Source organism: Nematolebias whitei, chromosome 23, assembly GCF_014905685.2.
Source record: "Nematolebias whitei isolate Nwh7 chromosome 23, NemWhi1, whole genome shotgun sequence".
Classification (NCBI taxonomy): Eukaryota; Metazoa; Chordata; class Actinopteri; order Cyprinodontiformes; family Rivulidae; genus Nematolebias; species Nematolebias whitei.
In genome coordinates, this window is record NC_056520.1 from 8776552 (window position 1) to 8798689 (window position 22138).

General features: G+C 42.0%; 1 protein-coding gene across 1 annotated transcript in view; it reads left to right on the forward strand.

Annotated features, from left to right (window-relative positions):
• Positions 1 to 7911, forward strand: part of LOC119428887 (fibroblast growth factor 14-like) — a 67452-nt gene extending 59541 nt beyond the window's left edge. Inside the window, exons 4-5 of the mRNA XM_037696582.1 lie at positions 6516 to 6714; positions 6796 to 7911. Of these exons, the coding sequence (XP_037552510.1) occupies positions 6516 to 6714; positions 6796 to 6944 (348 nt within the window). The 3' untranslated portion in view covers positions 6945 to 7911. The remainder of the gene's footprint in view (positions 1 to 6515; positions 6715 to 6795) is intronic.
• Positions 7912 to 22138: the final 14227 nt, after the last annotated feature.

Genomic DNA, 22138 nt, shown 5'->3' on the forward strand with positions numbered 1-22138 from the left:
TGTTTTTTAATACTCGTACACTGTTGAATACAATTTTTTCAACTCATTCCTCTAAATCTCCTGAAGTGATAATTTCTCTTGATGCCGAGAAAGCCTTTGATCGAGTGGAATGGGAATATCTCTTTGCTGTTCTTAATGGGTTTGGTTTTGGAGAGAGGTTTGTGTCTTGGATCAAGCTACTTTATACATCCCCTCAAGCATGTATTCTCAGTAATTCCGTCCAATCTGATTATTTTACGGTGGGACGTGGTACTAGACAGGGTTGCCCTCTTTCTCCCCTCTTGTTTGCGTTAGCCATTGAACCCCTATCCGTTGCTCTAAGATCCCTTTCTTCTTTTCATGGAATCGTCCGCTCTGGTGTCGAGCTTAAATTGTCCTTATATGCAGATGACCTTCTCCTGTATGTCTCTGACCCTTTACGGAGTCTTCCCCCAATTTTAAATATTCTAGAAAAATTTGGATCATATTCTGGCTATAAAATTAACTCACTTAAAAGTGAATGCTATCCAGTGAATTCATTAGCTTTAAAGCTTAAGCCTTCTGATATCCCTTTTAGGCTCAGTCCCTCGGGATTTAGGTACTTAGGAATTAATATTACACGTACTTTGCCCTCAATGTTTTCTCAGAATTATGCCTCACTAGTTTCCCAAATTGCATCAGATTTACAGAGATGGAACTCTCTCCCTCTTTCATTGATTGGTAGGATTAATATTATCAAAATGAATGTGCTACCTAGACTTTTGTTTTTATATCAAAATATCCCTCTGTTCTTGCCCAAACAATTCTTCAGGTCCCTGGATCAGATGGTCTCATCTTTTTTATGGAACGGAAAGGCCCCCAGAATGAGACTTTCTTTATTACAACAGTTCACCACAAACGGGGGTCTTTCTCTACCTAATTTTACAATGTATTACTGGTCCTCACATATCCATAAACTGACTTATTGGTTAAATTCACCTGATCTGATTTGGTGTAAACTTGAAATTCAGTCGATTTCTGCATCTTTTTCGCCCGCTTCAATTATTTATTCATCATTACCAATTAAATTATCCTCAGTTACTACAAATCCTATAGTGCTCTCAACACTCAGGATCTGGTCACAATTTAGGTCCCACTTTAAATTTGTATCACCCTCTAATAAAATGCCGTTACTAAAGAATCACATTTTTTCTCCAGCATCTAATAATGCTGCCTATAGAATTTGGTATGAGAAAGGTATTAGAACAATGAGAGACCTGTACGAAGATGGTTTATTTCTTAGTTTTTCAGAATTGTCTTCTAAATTTAATCTACCCACTTCACATTTGTTTCTTTACTTCCAAATTAGGCATTGCGTTTCATCGCAGTTTCAAAATTTTCTAACTTTGCCTACTGACCCACCATGGGTTGAACTCTTAGTTTTGAGCCCCAATTTGAAATCTCCTCTTTCAATTATTTATGGAAAACTTATGGCAATAGAGGCCGATTCATCGGGTAAAACTAGAACTGCATGGGAACGTGAACTGGGTGTTAAACTATCAGATTCATGGTGGGATAAAGTTATTCTCAGCATACGTCAGAGTACACCATGTGCCAGACTACAGTTAATACAATTTAAAGTAATAAATAGAGTACACTTCTCAAAAACACGTTTATCTAAAATGTTCCCCTCAATACCAGACCAGTGTGATAGATGTCAGACTTCACCTTGCAACTTAAGTCATATGTTCTTTTTCTGCCCAAAACTGCAAGGGTTTTGGAAATATTTTTTCTCCATACTCTCAGGAGTTTTTAAGATTCAGTTTCAAAGTGATCCACTTATTGCTATTTTTGGAGTTCCTGGGACCACACTTAATCTATCCCGTCAGCAGGGGGAGGTCTTGGCCTTTTGCTCTCTCCTTGCCAGACGTTGTATTTTGCTCGCCTGGAAATCTCCCACACCACCATCCACATCACAATGGCTTAATACTGTAAGATCATACTTGAAGATGGAAAAAATTTTACTAACAGTGAAAGGTAGTTCAGAAAAATTTACCCACAAGTGGACACCCTTTGTGTCATATGTAAAATCTTTACCTTCATAGCGTATAGACTGATATGATTGACTCATCACATTACCATGTGACTTGTTTTTAGAGGATAAATGAAAGACTGAAATACTGTTTTCCTTTTGGTTTGTTGGGTCCCTCCTGTTCGTTCCTCCTCCCCCTCTCTCTCTTTTTTTTTTTTTTTTTTTTTTTCTCTCTCCTTTTTTTTTTTCTTTCCTTATTTTGTCTTGTTTTTGGTTAAGGGGGGAAGGGGAGGGAGGGGAAGAGGGGAGGGAGGGGGGAAAAGGGGGAAGAAAAAAAAGAAAAAATTGGAGAAGTCATGTCAATTTTGTATAATGTATGTAATGTCAATTATATATTCTCCTGATAAATAAAAATTAAAAAAAAAAAAAAAAAGATACTGATGGCTGTAGACTGGAAGGATCTCTAAAGGTTCATCCCACAGTGGATCCTAAGAAACTGGCTGCAGATGCCGTCTGATCCGTCCACCCAGACTCGGCTGGCCTCTCGGTTCCCCCAGGCTGTAGGACCACCCGAATGCCAGGCAGAACTCCTCCCAGAGCGATGGCCATTCCTCCCAGCAGTCTGCCGAGCTCCTCGTCACTGCGGACAGCCAACTGTAGGTGCCGAGGGATGATCCTGTCCTTCCACTGTCATGAGCCGTGTTTCCTGCTAGTTCCAGGATCTCAGTGGTCAGACACTTGAGCACAACTGGCAGGTAGATGAGAATGCATCCACAGAACATCCTTTTCAACTCATTTGAGATTTGGGGCTGTAGTTGAGATATTATTTGAGCTTTTGAGATGTTAATCAGCTGCTGTTGGTTGTAGAAAAATGCCTTGTTGCCATGGTTACGCATCATAACAAATGTCCAAAACTAAAAAAAGTTTCAACAAAAATCCTTCCAGCTGCACAGCATCTGATACCAGAGAAAACCACCATCCAAAAAACACGACCCACATCTAGAAAAAGAGGAATCACAGTTTCCAAGAGCAAAATCTCAGAATGAAAGTAACAGAGCTGCTCCAACATGCAGCCACCTTGAGCGGCGCAATTCTAAATCTAAATAAATGAAAATTTCAATATAGCATTTCATATGTGCTGAATTTATGGGCCTTCTCTGAAGGCACAGAAGGCCCTATGGTTTTACCTGTGCAGATATGGTGATGTTGGTGTAGATCAAAAAGATTAGATTAAAAGCCGGCTTTAGATTCAGTCTAGCTGTGCTATGAAGCCACTTTAAGTACATTTATCTGGAAGTTACAACTAATGGGACTGAATCAGTCAGCCGAAATCTTGGCATGAGAATTGGATGCAGTCTTTCAGCATCTCTTGAACTTTCCCTACTTGCAGCTCATTAGTCTCTCCTCAACAACACATGTTCCTGATGCAGATTAGCAGCTTTTGGTAACGAACAAAAAAAGGCCACAGAGCGTTCTCTGCAGTGGTAATAATACAGAGTTTTATTGTTGTGCCGTGCGTGTGCTGCGACCGGGACGATCCAGCTACTTGCCAAGTTTTGGTATTAGCGCTGCCGTGCACCGTGCCAGGATTTGAAATAGCTCCCCCGTTTTGAAATTCTTATTTTTGGGCCTTTAATTGACGAGGGACCAAACGCTGTCTGTACCAATTAAGGCTGTTTCGTCGCAGGATGTCTAACATGCTAATGGGCTCTTCGGTCTCATCATGGCTGGTTGATCAACAGTTCAGCCGGGTGCGCGTGCACGTGTGTGACCGCAACTCAGAAGAAAACAATGTGCATGGGCGTGCGCTCTGAATCTCCGCGGGGCACAGAGAAGTGGTGGGGGATAAGCGACGAGAGAAATCCGAAGATGAGAGCAGACAAGAGGGTGGGAGAGAGAATCCCCTGCTGTTTTTCCAATCAGGAGGCGTCGTCCTCCTCACTTGGTGATTTATTCTCTCTCTCCTCTCCTTCGCGTCCCAATTTCCAACCCCTCCTTACACCCCGCCCTCCATTCCTTTCATTCATTTCTCCCCGTCTCCTGTCCGTGGGCAGCTCGTGAACATGGCTGTTTAGAAATGACGACAGGAGCGCATTCAGGCGGGCAGTTTCTGAGAAAATGACTCACCTGTAACGCTGGGAGGTTTTCACCTCAGCTCATTCTAACAGCTCACTTATTCTCTCTGGAATAGTTGCTGCTGCTTTAGACATCAGATTTCTTTTATTCTAAAAGCGCTATTAAATGATGAATGACCTAACTGACCAACATTAATAAGTGTCTGGCACTGCTCCTTGCCCACCAGCAAAGACCATCCTTTTTAACAGATGAATAATGAATCCAGGGTTGCAGGTCCTGACTAAATACATATATAATTAGGTTATTTAATCCCAGAATAAAACATAGTGAAGCAAACTCGGGGAGCAGCAAACCAAAACCGTGGCAACCGAATGCGAGCGTTTGATTTGTCAGGGCGGGCTACGGTTGCGTTTGTATGCAGATGACATTGCCAATAAATAAAGCATTCATTATCACCCGTCTTGTTCTGCTGCCAACCAGTGGTTTGGTCCCATTTCACATCCCTCGACTCGTCCCCTGGAGCCACAAGTGTGTGTTTGTGCGTGCACCACCGTCTGATTGCGCTGCCTTTAATAAGTGTGTCACTTCTACGTTAGCTGGAGTGGCTGTGGTGGAGCAGGAGATACGGCACATTATTGCTGGTAAATTACCAATGCAAGTGTGTGTTTGTCACAATCGTAGCCTCTCATAGACACACTCGTCGACCCCTCCCTCTCGGCGCTGGTTGGTTGCCACGACTACAGTGTCGCCTCTCTTCCTCATGTTGCTATGAGACTCGGACCGACAGACCTGAGCTGAATGACAATGTGTCTGTGGCTCTGGCAAGAGGCCTACAGGAACCAATAAGAGACAGTCTAGACAAACGCTTACCTATCTGGGGTCGAGGGACCTCGGGAACGATTGTTTGGGTTGGCAGGAACCTTCTCATCATACGAGGACCTGTATATTAACTCTGTTTCTCCTATTCCTTCAGCAGATGTCTCATTTTGTTCATTTTTATGTGTTAAACAATATAATTCCCTGTTTGATAAACACGGTTGATGTTTTGTTTAATTTTAAAGCACTATTTTTTCTATAAAATGAAAAGGTTGAATAATATTCATAATGTCCAAAGCGCTATACATCTGTTAATTTGGCTGTACAGAATTACAAAATATGTTTTGTTCTCTCATCTTTGCAAAGGCTTTTAGGTTTTCTTTTTACATATTATTCTGTCTAAATGTATTACTGTTAATATTTGTCATTCTCTCCTTGTATAAAAACCTCTTGTGGTCTTTTTACACATAAAAACTAAACCAAGCTTAATAAATTTGTTAGCTTGTATCAATGCTGCAAATGTGAACTACAAATAGAAATTCTCTTTAGAAATTAAAATTCTCTGTCAACAGATTTCAGATGCACTGTACGTATTGTTAAAAAAACACATTTGCAGCTTGCTGATATGCATTCTGAAAGTTTGGTGATATCTGAGACTGCCTCAGCTCTGACCTCACCCCAAAAGAGGAATATTTTATCTGAAGCTGCCTTCTTATGCTTGCTGGGACTGGGTAGAACAAGCAGGCACAAGGAAGCGAGGATTTTTCTCTCAGTTAGAATAACACCTTGTCTGTGCTGAAACATGCTCTGCTGGAGGCGACGGCACCCATGGAAAAGAGTTCTGACACATAACAGCTGAGCAGATGCGGGTGGGAAGGTGAGATGCTTTGGGCTTTGTGTCACGGAAATCGAGCATTTTTTCAGAGATTAGTTTGTATGCGTCGGGGTAATTATGCAAGTTGCAGGAGTACTTCACTCTTTCTTTGCCGTGTTTTCACTGTGCTTGGTCAGCATGCTTAATATTCACAAAGATATCCGTCCAAGTTTTACCATATAGATTTGTGAGGGAGTTAAAAGTGAAAAGCAGCAATAATATATTTAAGTAGTGATCATTAAGTTTTTAGTTTTTTACACAAGAAATGGACTAATAATTAATGCAGACTTGTGCTGATTTTGACCAAACATCATGTGCCAGCAGTGAAAAAAGTAGAGGACTGAGCACACATCCCTGAGGAACCCCTGTGCTCAGTTTATTGGAGCAAGATGGATTAATGTGGACCCTGTTGTCTTTCTGACAGGAAGCTTCGAAAACTGTCACTAACAGCAAACAAAGCAAATTATAGACTATAAAAACATTATAAAACTTTACAAATGTTTAAAATGTGGGCAACAAAACAACAGATTCATCCACCAAATCTGTCAACAGTTACAAAAATATTCATTAATACATCAGGGTTTACAGTGTCTGTGACGGCCTGCAGCTGTGTCATCTCTAGCTGAGTTTTATTAGCATCTACAATCTTCTTGGTTGTAGTTTTATCGGAGCAGAGCACTACGGTACTTGGTGCAACTACAAAAGGAGAGTTGGTGAAAGCCGTTAAATAACATGATCAATGTGTTTATGTCTTTTCAGGAACTGTTTACAGCTGAGTGCAAGTTTAAAGAGTCTGTGTTTGAGAACTACTACGTGATCTACAGCTCGATGCTCTACAGACAGAAGGAGTCAGGCCGGGCCTGGTTTCTGGGCCTCAATAAAGAGGGACAGATTATGAAAGGCAACAGGGTCAAGAAGACCAAACCAGCTGCTCACTTCCTGCCTAAACCCATAGAAGGTAAGAGTTCAACTTCAGTTTGGGTTCAGATTTTAAAAAAAAGCTCCGTAACAAAGTTTTTCCTTCTTTCGATCCTTCTAGTTGCAATGTACCGAGAGCCATCGTTACATGATGTAGGAGAGGCGGTGCCTAAACTCGCAGGGGGCCCGCCTTCCAAAAGCACAACCTGTGAGCCCGTGGTCATGAATGGGGGAAAACCCGTCAGTAAACCCAGCAAGGAGGAGACATAACCTCACACGACATTTCAGTCCCACCCTTTGGCCGACTGGAGGCTAGGAAAAGCCACAGACAAAAAAAAAAAAGAACTGCAACAAAAGGTAATAAAGCAGAGATGAGCTCTAACTGGACTGTTGTGGGGCTGAAAGTCTCACCTTGCCTCCCCCTCCTGGACAGTATTGTGGAGCAGCACCGGAGGGACTGCAATACAGGAAACGATTTGCCAGACATATCTTTCTGAACTGGGACACTGGCGTATGTTCTCACACGAGTCAGGAGGACAAACACAAACCTGAAAAAAAACGCCATTCTCACTTTTCTTTTTCCACCCCGTCTTCTAGCGTTTCCAGGTACGCTCGCTGGCTGGAGGCCGCGGACACACATTAACACCAACTCCACTCGAAATCGACCGCTTGGAGTCGATCTTTAAGTACATTAAAAGCATCAGCAAACAGGGCGTTCTAAATACCAAACACTGATGATTCAGAGAAAGCTTAGTCATCAACCAATTAACATTTGGAACCGAATGTTCTCCATGAAAATTACAACAAAGTGCACGGGGAAATCTCACCTCTCCCTTATTATTGTTATTATTATTTATCTCTCGCTGTTCGTCCCATAAAAATAAACCGCAGTCCCACAACTTTCACAACACGAACACGAGCCTAGAGGTCAGCCAACAAGAGCAGTTCCCACATATTCCCAACTTGTAGCAACGAGGAGAGCATCTGAGGGTTCCCGGAGTCTGAGCAGCACGGTAGCAGTGTTCTCACAGAGTAGCAGACCTTATGAGACGAGGAGCTTTTATACTTGAAAACTAACGAAGGAATCAGGGTATTATTGCGCGAAGGTCAACGCCAGTGACGACCGGTTGCTGTGAGTTAGAGCCTGTGTAATTGGGACTTTTAAAAATTCACAATTATTCACGCAATCTTCTCACATTTTTCCAATATTCCCATCGTTAACCAAAGGTTCAACGGTATTATCAGCTACTACGGATAAAGTTGCCTGTTTATGACATTTTTAGACTGTTACCACCACGTCGATACTTCAGGTACTGTTTGTAATTTCTCAAAAGGACGCTAGGTTCAACTTCTTTTAAGTTAAAAACGTTTCGCGGCACAAGTCACTTTTATACGTTGCGTTGGATCATTCCACCCGGCGGTCGCCCCCGAGAAGTTTAAAGGCAAATTAAAACGTTTTGTTGTACGTTTTGACAAACTACCGTTTACGCTTATTTTACATTTTCTGGATCCACGTTGCCTAGCTTGTGCTTGTGTTGCGTGAATACTTCAGTTCCTAAATGTCTTAAAAGAAAATTATTTCACAACTTCTATGTGCCTTTTTTTAGTAGTAACATGGCCAATCACTCGTGTAGGTAGTTCTGCTGTGTAAACCAATAGAAATGGTGCGTTTTAAATAAAACCAAGTTAAAAACAAATTGTATACCCAACGATTTCTCATACCTTTATTATTATTGTACGCTCATTGAAAGACGGACGTATTATTTAGTCTCCGTCTGTCCGAGAACTTTCTCTTGTCCCGCCCATAACTTCTAATCCACTCTACGCTGCTAATCACCCTGATTCTACAGTCAAGGTCACAAACAAGGTTATAGTTTGTCGACGGGGGTATAATGTACCGTATGTGGTACACTGTTTTTTATTATTCCCCGTTGTATTTAATAGAAAAGTGGCTCAACAATTTACCTACAGGCCGTGCATAAAGGTGCAATCTTAGGTTTCGGTCTGATTCCGTATCTGGATCTATTTATCAATTGACTGTTCAGTGAACTTCATAAACATTCAAAATCTTTTTTTATTGTTCTGGCACTAATACTGTCTCAATTACACAATGGCTTTAAATCAGCCTGCACATATACGATCTCTAATCGATGTAGTTTCTAACGAGCACGAATAAAACCACCGAACCCTAACGGCACACGTAGACTCCGGTATTAATCAACACATTTAAAACGTGGGTTTGTTTACACCTAAAGACCTTAAACGCAAGATAAATATAGAACATTTAAAAACGTTAAAACCACCCTCTCACTGTGAAAGCCAACGTGGCTCTAATTTGTTCTGTTTACTCGTCTTTCTTTGCCTGAAAGACGCCAATCTCTCCAGAAATACACGAGCGGTCCAACGGAGACGTGAATACTGTGATCCCACGCTCTTTGAGTTGACGTCGGTGGCGCCAAGGCGCACGTTAAATAAGACTAAGGATAACAGAGCGTCTGCTTTTAATTGATGAAAACAGACGCCGTGCTTTGAATCCCAATTTGGGGGCCAAAATAACCCACTTTGCATTTAAATCAGATGATTGAAACACTGTCCTGTTCACTGAAGATTAATGACCTCCGCCGGAGTCGTCGCAACTACAAAGGAGCACCGAGCAGCGAGCAACCGCCACATCAAACGGGCAGGTGGAACGCCACGCTGCTGCACACCGGTGTTGTATCTCTAAGCGGCACGGAGGATGTTAGAAACCTCGCAGTGTTTCTGATTGACATTTTTGAGATTTTTCACACTTTGCCACATTTTTCACTCCTTTCTCTCATTTGCCGTTTCTTACATTCATGAGTTAATCCAGACTGATGCCACCAGAGATGGCTTTTTTTTTTGGCCTTTAAAGAAAATAACGATTTACTTGGTGTGTAAGAAATGTGTTTTTAGTGTTGGATCATGAGGGGAACAAAAAAATTATGAATTTATGTGAGTGCCTCTCATCCCCAGTTTGGGTCAAGATTTAAAGGGATCTCTGACTACATGCACATGTTGGCCTTAATATGTTATTTCTCTATTCTACTAAATTGTGTTTGTGACACGTGAAAACTCAATTACTTAAAAAAAAATTAAATATGGTAATTACATATTTCTCCTAAGGACATGGCCATTGTTTTATCAGTGCAGTGCATTCTGGGCCGATGACGTACGTCGGTTGTAGTGGAGACTAAAACATGAGTCAAGGATAAAAAGTTCTTACGCTGTCAGTTTAGTTAACCATCACCTGTTTGTCCGTCTAGATCTGGAAGTCACACAGTATCTCAGCCCTTCCATTCTCCACCACCCTTAGTGGCGTCTCCGACTTTGACTGTTGGGCCTCCAGTCCATACTACAGTTTTCCATGTATCTATGCCTGGATCTTACACCCTGCTATGATGTGTTGGACTGTCTCAGGATTGTCTTGGCACAGCGTCCATCTTGGATCTTGTCTGGTTTGGTAGACCCCAACGTCTATTGTTCATGTGCTGCCATGATTAAGGCCTCCGTCCTGTCCTTCAGTCCAGCCTTCTCTAGCCATTTATACAATTAGTTGATAGCTAACAGCGCTTATGTCGTATATGTTAGCTCTGGAGCTAACACCATAACTCTTTAACTAACGCTATTAGCTCCAGAGCTAACATAATTTCTTAGCTCTGAAGCTAATACTATTAGTTCCAGAGCTAGCATTGTATATATTAGCTCAGGAGCTAACAATATTGTCTCCAAACCTAACATAATATATACTGTATATTCAATCTGAAGCTAATATCATATATTAGCTCTGGAATTAATGCCATAACTCTTGAGCTAACACTATTAGCTCCAGAGATAAAGTCATATACAGTATATTAGCTCTGAAGCTAGCATCATAGGCCTATATTAGCTCTGGAGCTAACACCATAATTCTTGAGCTAATGCTATTAGCTCTAGAGCTAAGCTAATGTCATATCTTAGCTCTTAAACAAATGCTGTTAGTTCCGGAGCTAACATGGTATTTATTAGCTCTGGAGCTAACGTTATTAGCCCCAAAGCTAGCATTTTATATGTTAGCTCTGAAGCTAACATCATATAATAGCTCTTGAGCTAACGCCATAACTCTTGAGCTAATGCTATTAGCTCTCGAGCTAAGCTAATGTCATATCTATTGGGGGCCGAGATGGTGTAGAGGTAGGGCAGCTGATTCGGGACCCGAAAGTCCCAGGCTCAATCCCCAGTTATTGCATGTCTCGTGATATCTCAGAGCAGAACACCATATCCCCTATTTCTCCCCAGGTGCCTTCAATAGCTGTCCACTGCTCCACCTGAGTGTATCCCAGATGCAATGGGTTAAATGCAGAGAGCCAATTTCGCCATTATATGGGAACATACAATGATGACAACACACAACACTTCATCATATCTTAACTCTGAAGCTAATACTATTAGTTGTGGAGCTAACATCATATTAGCTCTGGAGCTATACGGTATTAGCCCCAAAGTTAACATTTTACATGTTAGCTCTGAATCTAACATCATATAATAGCGCTTGAGCTGACGCCTTAACTCTTGAGCTAACACTATTAGATCTACTGTAGATCTAAGCTAACGTCGTATCTTAGCTCTAAAGCTAATGCTATTAGTTCCGGAGCTAACATTGTATATATTCACTCTGGATCTAATGGTATTAGCTCCAAAGCTATTATTATATATATTAGCTCTGAAGCTAAAGTGAAAGCCAAGTAATTTCAACGTTCTCCTCTCTGTCAACGCGCTTCATTTCAAATTAAAGGGCTGCTGAACGTCTGATAATGTCCAAAATTAGCATTCAAGCTGAACGGAGCTCGCACCGAAGCAACCTGTCTGTTGTTCTGTACCCAGAATGCACTGCAGTATAAATAAAATGGCGACTTCCGCGTGTCATCTATTTTTAAACTAATTATAAAAACTAAACAGCCTACAGTATTTTTATGGCCTCATTTATAGCTGAAAGAATTAATTAAATAAGGTCTTTTGTTCCAACTAGTCGGAGATCCTTTTTAGCTTCAGAGTGGCTGTAGATCTGTGTCAAGCAATTTTTTGTTTGTTTCTCTCCCCTCAAAGCGGTTCAACTTCAGCTCTGTTATGTCTACTGTTACATGGGACAATGTTATTGAGGACCCAGTCTGGTGTTGTGCTCGTCTCACGTAAAAGAAATGTGGATGTAACATTTATTTACTAACTGTTGTGTCGCATTTAGGGGCAAAAAAAAGGAAAAAAAAGATTAAATAAACCCTGACAATCAGGTTTAATTTCCAATGTACCCTGTGTTGTCTCAGCTACATGTGTCTAAGAACCCATGTGAGGTTTTTGTACAAAAATGGAATGAAACTGAAGTCACCGAGTCCTTTTTAATCTGTTGGCTGTTTGTTAGGTTCACGCCAGGGTTCCCATCATGTGAGAGCATTTTGTAGAGATCTGTGGGATACACTCGCAGATTAATGATGTTTGAGGGCAGAGAAAAAAGCATCCGGCTTCCTGGATACTGACCAAAGACGCTTCGACAACAGTGTTTCCAGGCCGGTAGCTCAAACAATTACCAACTGCATCTCCCAATGGATTCCTTTTTTTCCACTGGTGGTTAGCCAGGTACCACAGCCACAATTATGGAATATCTCAGCTGCTGATTTAATTAATTAGACGTGAGCAATCGCAACGACCTGGGCGACTTTTAATTTCCGCAACGCGAGGGCCGCTCGTTCTCTTGCGGCGTTGCGCGCGTAGCCGTCTAAGTCTGCCCCGCGTGGCCTCCGGCTCTGCAATCAGAAGTCTGGAGGCACAAAATGGACACGAACAAAAAAAAGAAAAGCTTTTGTGACCTGACCACTGCGGCGCCGGAGCACTTTAGAGCCACAGGAACATGTAATGGTTAGCACTCAATGTCGCCCACCTCCCTCAGGTTTTCTTTTCTTTCTTTTCTTTTTTTTTAGGCTTTATTCCTCTTTCAAAAGACTGCCTTACTGAAGCGGAGGACTGCTGTTTTCAGCCCAGCTGTTGTATTTTTTCCTCACATCCCATAGCAGATACAAACACACATCCTGTTTTACTTTTCAATTGTCCTTTGATCCCCAATCTTCTGTTCACGACTACGCTTGCTTTCGCTCCCTGCTTGTTGTGTAACCGCGCAGACGGAGAACGTATTCCCACCTCCTCCTACTCCTCCGCCGCTCTCTGGTTTTCCCACTTGTTGCATGGTTTTGAACACCAGGAATGATTGGCAAGCGCATGAAAGGAACCGACGCTTCGCAGCCTACGACCAGTGCACCTTTCTTTTTTGACTCTTATCTGCCGTTGGTTTGCGCAGGTAGTTCTCGTCAAAGACGAGCTGAGCTCGTGTTGTTTCAGAAAACACAATCCGTCACTGAGTAACAAAGAAAAGGAGCACTAGTGTTAGACTCATGCCAGATTGAGACAAACCTTAAACACGAAAACAGCTCAGCTGTCGTCTCCGCTCATTGTCTGAATCGTTGCGTTGCGTTAAAAAAAATCCCCCTTTCCTGGTCAGGGTTAAATCCTGTCTCTGTAACTTAATTATCACCAACTTTATTCAGGGTTTTAAATGTGATACAGGGTATGGCGGTCTTGCTGGTGTTGTTGTTTCCTCCCTGTGCAAACCACATCAGCTATTAGCCAAAAGCCAACCGTGACTGGTGCCAACCTAGAAGGAGATTCCTCTGTCAGTACATGTACAGTTAACTTTACTTATATTATGCAAACAGTTTGTCTGCACTGTACAGTTTGTGTCCGATCTATTGTATACACACAGGAGACAACAATATTGAATAAAGGATTTATAGAAAGGAAGACTGGGTTATTTTCTTCTTTGTCTTTTCGGCCATCCAACCCTTTTTCTTTTGCTAATATTCCAGAGGAACAATGTTTCTGGAGGCAGAATAAGATGTAAAAATTGTCCGGTTATTCGCAAGTACACGTTTGACTTTTTTGTATTTTCTTTCAAAGAAAGGAATGGTTCATTTATTTGTCATCACAGTTATACCCTTAAGTTGCGATACTGGCTTAGCCGTACACATACTGACTGCTTCAGCTCTGTGACTACCTCCCTTAGCGGTTCAGAGGATCAACAGAAGTCGATTGGCTTCAAGCTTAATAAAGACAATATAATACAATAAATTTACTCGACACCCAGTAGGGACTTGGCTAAGTATAGTATATAGTACAAGTCTTCTTCTTTTGGCTGTTCCCTCTTCAGAGTCTCCACAGCGAGTTCAGTAATTCTCAGTCAGGTCATCTGGACAGTTTATTTTTTATAGAGACGTTTCACCCTCTACCTGGAGGGCTTCATCAGTCTGAGGAGTTCCAGTAAACTGTTTCCCCACCAAGCAGTAAACTACTTAAGTGGACCAACCAGTTTGCTGGAGCTAAGATGGTTTCTGGGGGTCGTCCTGTTGGATTTGGTACCTGGATGATTGAGCAAGAACTTTGTTCCACAGCGAGTCCTCCTCCTCCATCTCTTTCCTCTATGTCCTCTGTCTTCATTCTAACTCCTTACCATAGATGTCCTCTTTGTCTTTTTCCTTGCAGCTGCAGTTCTAACGTCCTTCTACCAATATACCCACCGTCCTCTGGACATGTCCAAACCACTGTCCTTCCTTTGGACATGTCCAAACCACTGTCCCTCCTCTGGACATGTCCAAACCATCTCAGTCTGGCCTCTCTAACTTTATCTCCCAGTTGTTCAACCTGTGCTGTACCTCTGATGATATCATTCCTGATCTTATCCATCCTTGTCACTCCTAAGGAGAACCTCAACATCTTCATTTCTGCTACTTCCATTTCTGTCTTCTTGTCCATGTCTCTGTCTCCAGACCATACAGCATAGCTGGTCTCACCACTGGCTTGTAAACTTTTCCTTTGACCTTTGCTGACACCCTTTTGTCACAAATCACTCCTGAAACTTTTCTCCATCCACTCCATCCCGCCTGGACTGTCTTTTCCATGTCCAAGTCCTTTAAGTCCTGCACCTTTGTGACCTCTGCTCGTTGTAGCCTCACTGTTCCCCCTGGTCTCTCTCTCACACACACACGTACTCTGTCTTACTACAGATTTCATTCCTCTTCTTTCCAGTGCATACCTGCACCTCTCTGAGCTGTCTTCCACCTGTTCCCTGTTCAAAATGTTATCTGCAAACATCATAGTCCACGGGGATTCCTATCTAACCTCGTTTGTTTATTTGTCCATTACTGGTCTCATATTCATATTTAGAGGAACATAGTAAATATTACAATTAAATCTAAGTATTCTGCTAACTACGCATCTGATTCCTCCTTTAATGGATTTTTATTTTGTGTTGAACTATGTAATAAATCAGCGGAAAAGTGTCCAGCAAGTGTCAGGCTATAAGAAAGGATAACTATTGAACTGCTCGAGCACTAACACCAGCTCAGGCGTTTAATTAAATGCAGCATCACAAAGGATGTGACGATGTTGGTAACTGAGCTGCTTTTTATGTCAAGGTGTATTTTCTTGAGTGGTAACAAACAACCCCAGTGGAGGTGTAGTTACGTTGATGAAATGGGGTTTAATTGAGCCCCCTAATGCTGCCTCTCCTAACCTATTGTGCATCTTTCGTCTGTAATGCTAATCATGCAGAGTGCACCCGGTAGACCACGTTTGGCTGGTTTGCCTTCAGATACAAAAACGAAGCACAGAGCTGATACAGGCCTGTTTATTTCTCCAATAAATATCTCTGTGTCCAATCTGTTGGTTTGTAGCCATCTTCCCTGTTGTAGATGATGCGCTTTTTAAGAAACTGGAATTCATTCTGACCGGATGGATAAAGCGTTGTCGTCGTTCTTGTCGGTTCATGTGAACGTTTTGTTTTATGAAGGTTTCTATCGAATTCTGCTCCATTTGTGCTACAGCTATCTGCTGCTGCCACTGTTTGTATCCAACGAAAAAAAAAAATAAATACAGACAGAAGTCTATTTTTGGTTGTTGTTTTAAGATGTGAGCTATCTAATACGGCCTCAGCTCTGCTCAAGCCAGCCTTTAGCTTTTTGTTCTGGTTTAAATTAAACCCCGAACCGAAACTAATGAGGTAAAACAGGAAAATAAATATTCATCACTAGTTGCTCAACTTATTTATTAAACTAAATAACTTTACCCGTATCATCTTTTTCTACAGACGTTTATCGTGCTTCCTAGGCCTGTCGCGATAAACAATAAATCAATTAATCGCATGATGAGTGAAAATTATCGACCTTATTTTCATTTACCGGCTTTATCGTTTCTTCGTGTCTCTCTCGTTCTAATGAAGAAACGGCTCAACTCCGGTGCTCTTCACTGACTCCTCCCTTTCTCTTTAAAATCTGTTGTAACTGTCCAAAATTGCGTTTTTTGATTGTTAAAAGCAGTTAGAAGCTAGGCTACGAGCTAAGCTAACGGCTGACCTGGGGAATAAACCTCCGTCTTGTCGAGCTCCAAAATTCACGGTTGAAACCTGTGCCTTTGTGTAAAAAGTTGTTTTTTTTCTGCAAAAAGAAGCTGAGAACTTGTTTAATGATTTTTTTTTATTAAAAGCTTTGTGTGAAAAAGGCTATGCTAAAAAGCTCACATCACTGAGTGTCTGCCATGTCAGCCCATGTCAGCCCATGTCACTTCAAGGGCCCTCCCTCCCATTTTTCTTAAAGAGACATGCTGCTCAACTGTCCATCCTGGGTTCAAACAGTCTTATAATGCCATCTGGTGGTCAAAAAAATGTACTACACTCCAAACAAATCAACATTTCTTCTAAAATTTGACAATTAATTGTTATTAAATTTCAAACAATATTATCGTTTATCGCAATAATTTCTGAGACAATTAATCGCCCAGCAAAATTTGTTATCGTGACAGGCCTAGTGCTTACATGAAGATAACTTTCTGACATGTCTGATATTTTGACTATCTCTGACTTGGCTTTGCGAGCGAAGATTCAGGAAGGATTTTATCCACGATGACTGCAGGTCCACTAATGCCTATCCTTGGCAGACAGGCTTGCCTGCTCTGGAAAGTCTGGCTCAGTTCTTCTGCCCGTTTCGCTTCTCCTTGAGGCTGGCATGGTGGGCGTTCTGAAAGGACACCATGGCTTTGTGTACACTGCCACGCCATCACTCACGATCTGCAGCCGAGACAGACCGCTGGTGCATGTACATGTTGCAGGCATTGAGTGAGATCTTGAAGAGGTCCTTGTATCTCTTCCGTTAAACTCCCTTGTTTTGGTGTGCTCGCTGTAGAACACAATTTTTGGTAGACCATGATCCTCCATCTTGGAGATGTTCCCAGCCCATTGAGGGTGGGCTTTCAAAAGCATGGCCTCGATGCTGGTGGCCTGTATACGCCTGAGAACCTCACTGTAAGTGACATTGTCGCTCCAGTGGATGTTGAGGACTGAGCAGAGGCAACGCTGATGGAAACTCTTAAGGCGGCTCAAGTGGCGACTTTAGGTGACCCAGGATTCAGAATCGTACAGGAGGGTGGACAGCATGATAGCTCTATAAACTGATCTCAGTCTGCCCTGAGGTTCTGAGTTTTGCCAAGAGCAGAACTGGCTTTTGCCAGCCTGTTCTCGATTTCCTTGTGGGCTGTGGCTACAGAGGAATGGTGCACTTCCTTCAGTTGGGTCTGGTTTATGGAAATGTGGATAAGCTTGGTACTGTGCATGGGTGCAGGCTGGTGGAGTTCTTCTGTCTGCTTCAGGCTAACCTCAAGACCGAACTGGACTGACACTGAAAAGTAGGAAGTGATGCATGTATAGAACTTGATCCTGTCAAACAGTACGTTTTTTTAAAAACCTACGAAGCCCGTTTAATAATTTATTGTCTGCGTATTCGTGGCAAAGGAAAGAACCCTGTACGCTAGGTTGTACAGTAAATATGCCACAAATATGTGTTTAATCAATTTACGGCAAACAAACGGGTGACAAACTGAAGCTCTTCACCCCTTTGCCTCAGTCTGAGTCCAGAGACAAGGACGAAAAGAGAGAAGCACCGGCAGTCTGCAAATAAAAGTCCCATTAAACACCTCCACGATCCGGCAGGCAGACGTGAGCTGCTGGAGAGACAGATTGGCAGGCTGACAGGCAGGAAGAAACACTCATCACGCCCACGCTCAGAGCCTGGCCTCCGCTGAACGACAGGTGAACCAGCAAATACTGTAATTACGTGGATGTGAGTCTTAATTTGCATATGTAAATGTAATATAAATTAAGTGTACTCTGAAGAGCACCACAGTATTTAATTAGTGAGGAGGGTGATGGCAGAGCTGTGAGAATCTTCTGCTTTTGTGCAAAACGTTTATATTTTAAATTATTTTAATTTACGCCCATCAAAAGTGGATGTATTATTGTATAGACTTTGTACGTATATAAGCTTTCTCTTGTCCTGCTCAAAACTTCTGCTCTGCTCAAGAAAATTTAATGAAACTTGATCAATAGAAGGAGTGTCACATCCACTTTTTATCACCCCACCCCCAAGGTCAAGGTCACAAATCAAGATCAAATTTGCCCCGCCCCAAAATTATGATCTTCTCAAGGTAATTTAATTTATTTTACTACTATATTTTACCACTACTACTTTATTACTTTACTTTAATTTTACTTGATTATCAATAGACGGTCACGTCCATTTTTCATCACCCCAACTCCAAGGTCAAGGTCATAAATCAAGGTAAAAGTTGCCCTGCCCTGATTCTGATCTGCTCAAGATAATTTGACACTTGATACAAATATGTATCATCATTAGATGGGGTGTTGAGTATACTTTTTATCTCCCAAAGTCAAGATCACAAATTAAGGTCAAATGTTATACAAGGTCTTTGCTTTCCATAATTCTGGTGTGATCTGCTCAAGATAGTGTGTTGCATAATATCTGCATCACCCCAGCTTCAAGGTCAAGGTCACAATTCAAGGGCAAATTTAAATCATGTAATGAAACTTCATACATGTATGCATCATCACTTACTGAATTGTCACATACACTTTCCATCACTTTAGCTTCAAGGTCACAAATCAAGGTCAAAGGTTATACAAGGTATTTGTTTGTTTGTGCCATAACTTCTGCTCTGAACTGCTCAAGAGAAGGAGTTGTGTAATATTTTCATCACACCAGCTCCAAGGTCAAGGTCACAAATCAAGGCCAACGTTGTCCCTCCCCAAAATTCTAATATGCTCTATATCATTTAAGATTTGATACAAATATGCATCATCACTAGACAGGTGTTGAGTATACATTTTATCACCCAAGGTCAAGGTTACAAATCAAGGTCAAAGGTTATATAAAGTATTTGCTTGTCCAGGCATAACTTCTGCTCTGGTCTGCTTAAGAAAATTTTACAGAACTTTTTACACATTTGTACCACCAAGAGACAGTACAATGTGTTGCATAATCTTTTCATCACCCCAGCTTCAAGGTCAAGGTCACACATCAAGGTCAAAGTTGCCCCGCCCAATAACTCCTAATCCGCTCAAGAATATTAAATTAAACTTCATACATATATGCATCATCACTTGATGAAGCATCACATACACTTTTCATCACTTTAGCATCAAGGTCACAAATCAAGGTCAACGGTTATACAAGTCCTTTGCTTGTCCAGGCATAACTTCTGCTCTGATCTGCTCAAGATAATTTTACAAAACTTCTTACACGTTTGTACCACCAAGAGACAGTGTGTTGCATAATCTTTTCATCAACCCATCTCCAAGTTCAAGGTCGCAAATCAAGGTCAAAGTAAAATCAAGGTCAAATGGAGACACGTCTATGTCGAGTGCTATTTGTTGTCCGGGGTGTTGGAAACAGTTCAGCGTGAGGGGGTGGAGCGCTACCTCTGTAGTTAGCGCATCTGTATTGCGCACCACTAGCTTAGCGCTATGTCGGGGGGGGGGGGGGGGGGGCAATTTGGAAGGCAAGGCACTTAGTTCCGTTGACAAGGCAGGGTGCCCTCTTTTCAGGAGAAACACTGCATCACTTGGTCACATACACTTTTGATCATTTTAGCTTCAAGGTCAAAGTCACAAATCAAGGTCAAAGGTTATGCATGGTCTTTGATTGTCTGGGCCACTGCTATAGATTGCTGTACAACAGTTTGTCGATGGGTGTATAACGTGTCGCATTCTGTACTGAAGCTACACCATTCCTTGAATAATTAGCCTGACTCTACCATGTTAGTCCACATTTCTAATGGCATCAACAGACGCAAAATAAGCTCCACTTGAGTATTTTGAAGCACAACATTGTTGTTATTTATCCACATCAGCTGCTCACGCCGTTTTGTCTCGCGCCTCAGGGACTCGCCTGCCCGTTCATGAACACCTCAGCGACCAAACTGGATGTTTTTTAGGTTATTTCTGTGGCTCAACACGTCACATTTATCTAAAGCTGAACTGCTCTAATCACTAAAACCACGCCACCATCGTTAAAAAGCAGCAAAATGACATTTTGTTATCACCAAATGTTTCCATTTCCTGCCTTTTTGATTAATTTCATTAAAACAGTATTGAGCTGGGAGTTCTGGTCTCTTCTCAGCAACGCTCGCGCAGTTTGCCATGTTGCCGCCGAGTGTTTGAGGTGGCACTGAGAGCTCACTCGAGAGCCTGTTTCTGGCTGCCTCATTATCATCAAAGACAACAGGCTCTGCGCTTCACACGCACACACACACACAACGGATGGTTTTCATCGTAATCACAGCCATTTCAAGTTGCAGCGTCCCCCCGCCGCTGCTGTCATGAGAGCGCCTTGGATCTCCAAGCTGTCAGCAAATATGCAACAAGACGGGGCCTCGCGTCAACGTGACCCCCGTGTTGTTTTCCACAGCCTCGCTTGCAATCCTCGGATTACCGTGGAGCTCTTTAATTGAAGCCAAAGGGAAATTTTCCCGCAGTTATAGCTTCGTATTCCCATGGAAACCAGACGGATGTCAGTCACTTGGAAAGGTTAACACCGTGTGACGGTTCGTTTGTTGTCTGCTCTGAAATCACATCCAGATATTTATAAAAACATTTTTCGTACAGTTCAGTCAGTAATTTAGCGTACCTAGCTCTGTTTTCTGTTTAACGAGAACAAAAAACATAAAGTGTTTAGTGAAAATAAAAGCAAGTCGGCAGATCTTGCGAGTGCTTGAAGTAATGTCGGAGATGAGACTCGCCGACTACCACTTGTTTACTGATTTTTTTAAAATTAAAACCTTTGTGTGAAAAATGCTACGCTAAAGAGCTCGCACCAAAACGAGCGTCCGCCATTTTGAAAACCAAAAAAAAAGGAAGGAGAGAAAGCCCATGTCACGTCAAGGGACCTCCCTCACTATCTATCCTTCGGTTCAAACAGTCTTATACTGGTCAAAAAAGGTACTACACTCAAAATAAATTACCTAACCAACATTTTTTCTTAAATTTGACAATAATGACTAATTATTGTTAACTTTCAAACAATATTATCATTTATCGCAATAATTTCTGAGACAATTAATCATACAGAAAAGTTTGTTATCGTGACAGGCCTAGGCAGGGTCCTGTTGACAGGGTGGGGCGTCCTCCTCGTATAAAGGTAGGGGAAACACTGGTTTCCTCAATTGATTGAGGGCGCCATCGGCCACACCCTGGCTCCACTCCTGATGGTGGATAAAATGTCTCCATCCACTCGTTAGCTCTGCGCCACCTCGGACAAGCAAAAAAACAAATAAAATAAAACAACGACAACAAAACACAATGTAACTCCTACAACTTGCACCAAAAACATTTAGGTTTACTTCATTCCCTGTTTCCAGAAAAACACTCATCTCCACAACTAAAAACATTCACTATTTAAATCCCTCAGCAACGGTGGGGACATCCTCACCCTTTCACGTTTGACGACATCAACCTTAACTTACCACTTCACAAAAAAAAACACTCAGTATCACTGGTGACCAGACGAGTGGAGCTTCTAGTTCTTAGAAAAGTAGAAAAACGACAAAACATTTGTGTAAAGTGCAGCTCAACGCCATTCTGAACATTCATCGACCAATCAGAACGCCGTTCGGCCCGGCAGCAGAGGTTTTTGTGGGTTGCCAAGGCAACCGATAATGCATCGCAGGAAAGATGAAAGATATTGACGCTGAACGTTGGAGAGGAGCGTTAGAAAACCGACAATATATCACGCTGGATTCGGTCCTTCACCGGTTGCCATGGGGATGTCTTCACTCTTTAATTACTCGTTTGGACTTGGCACCCGTCTCTGACACTTCAGGTTTGAAAAGTCTCTCTAGAAGGTCGTTAAGTCAACCACACATCGTGTTTACGGTGCCCCTTTAGGAAGTTTGGCGTGTGTTGGTGGGTGGGGGTTAAATAGCTTTGAATAACTTTAATGTTTTTGTTGCAAGACACTCAAGTAAGAAGGAGTTACACTGTGGAGAAGCTGATGGAGCCTGGCGAGTGGAGGGAGCCATTTTAT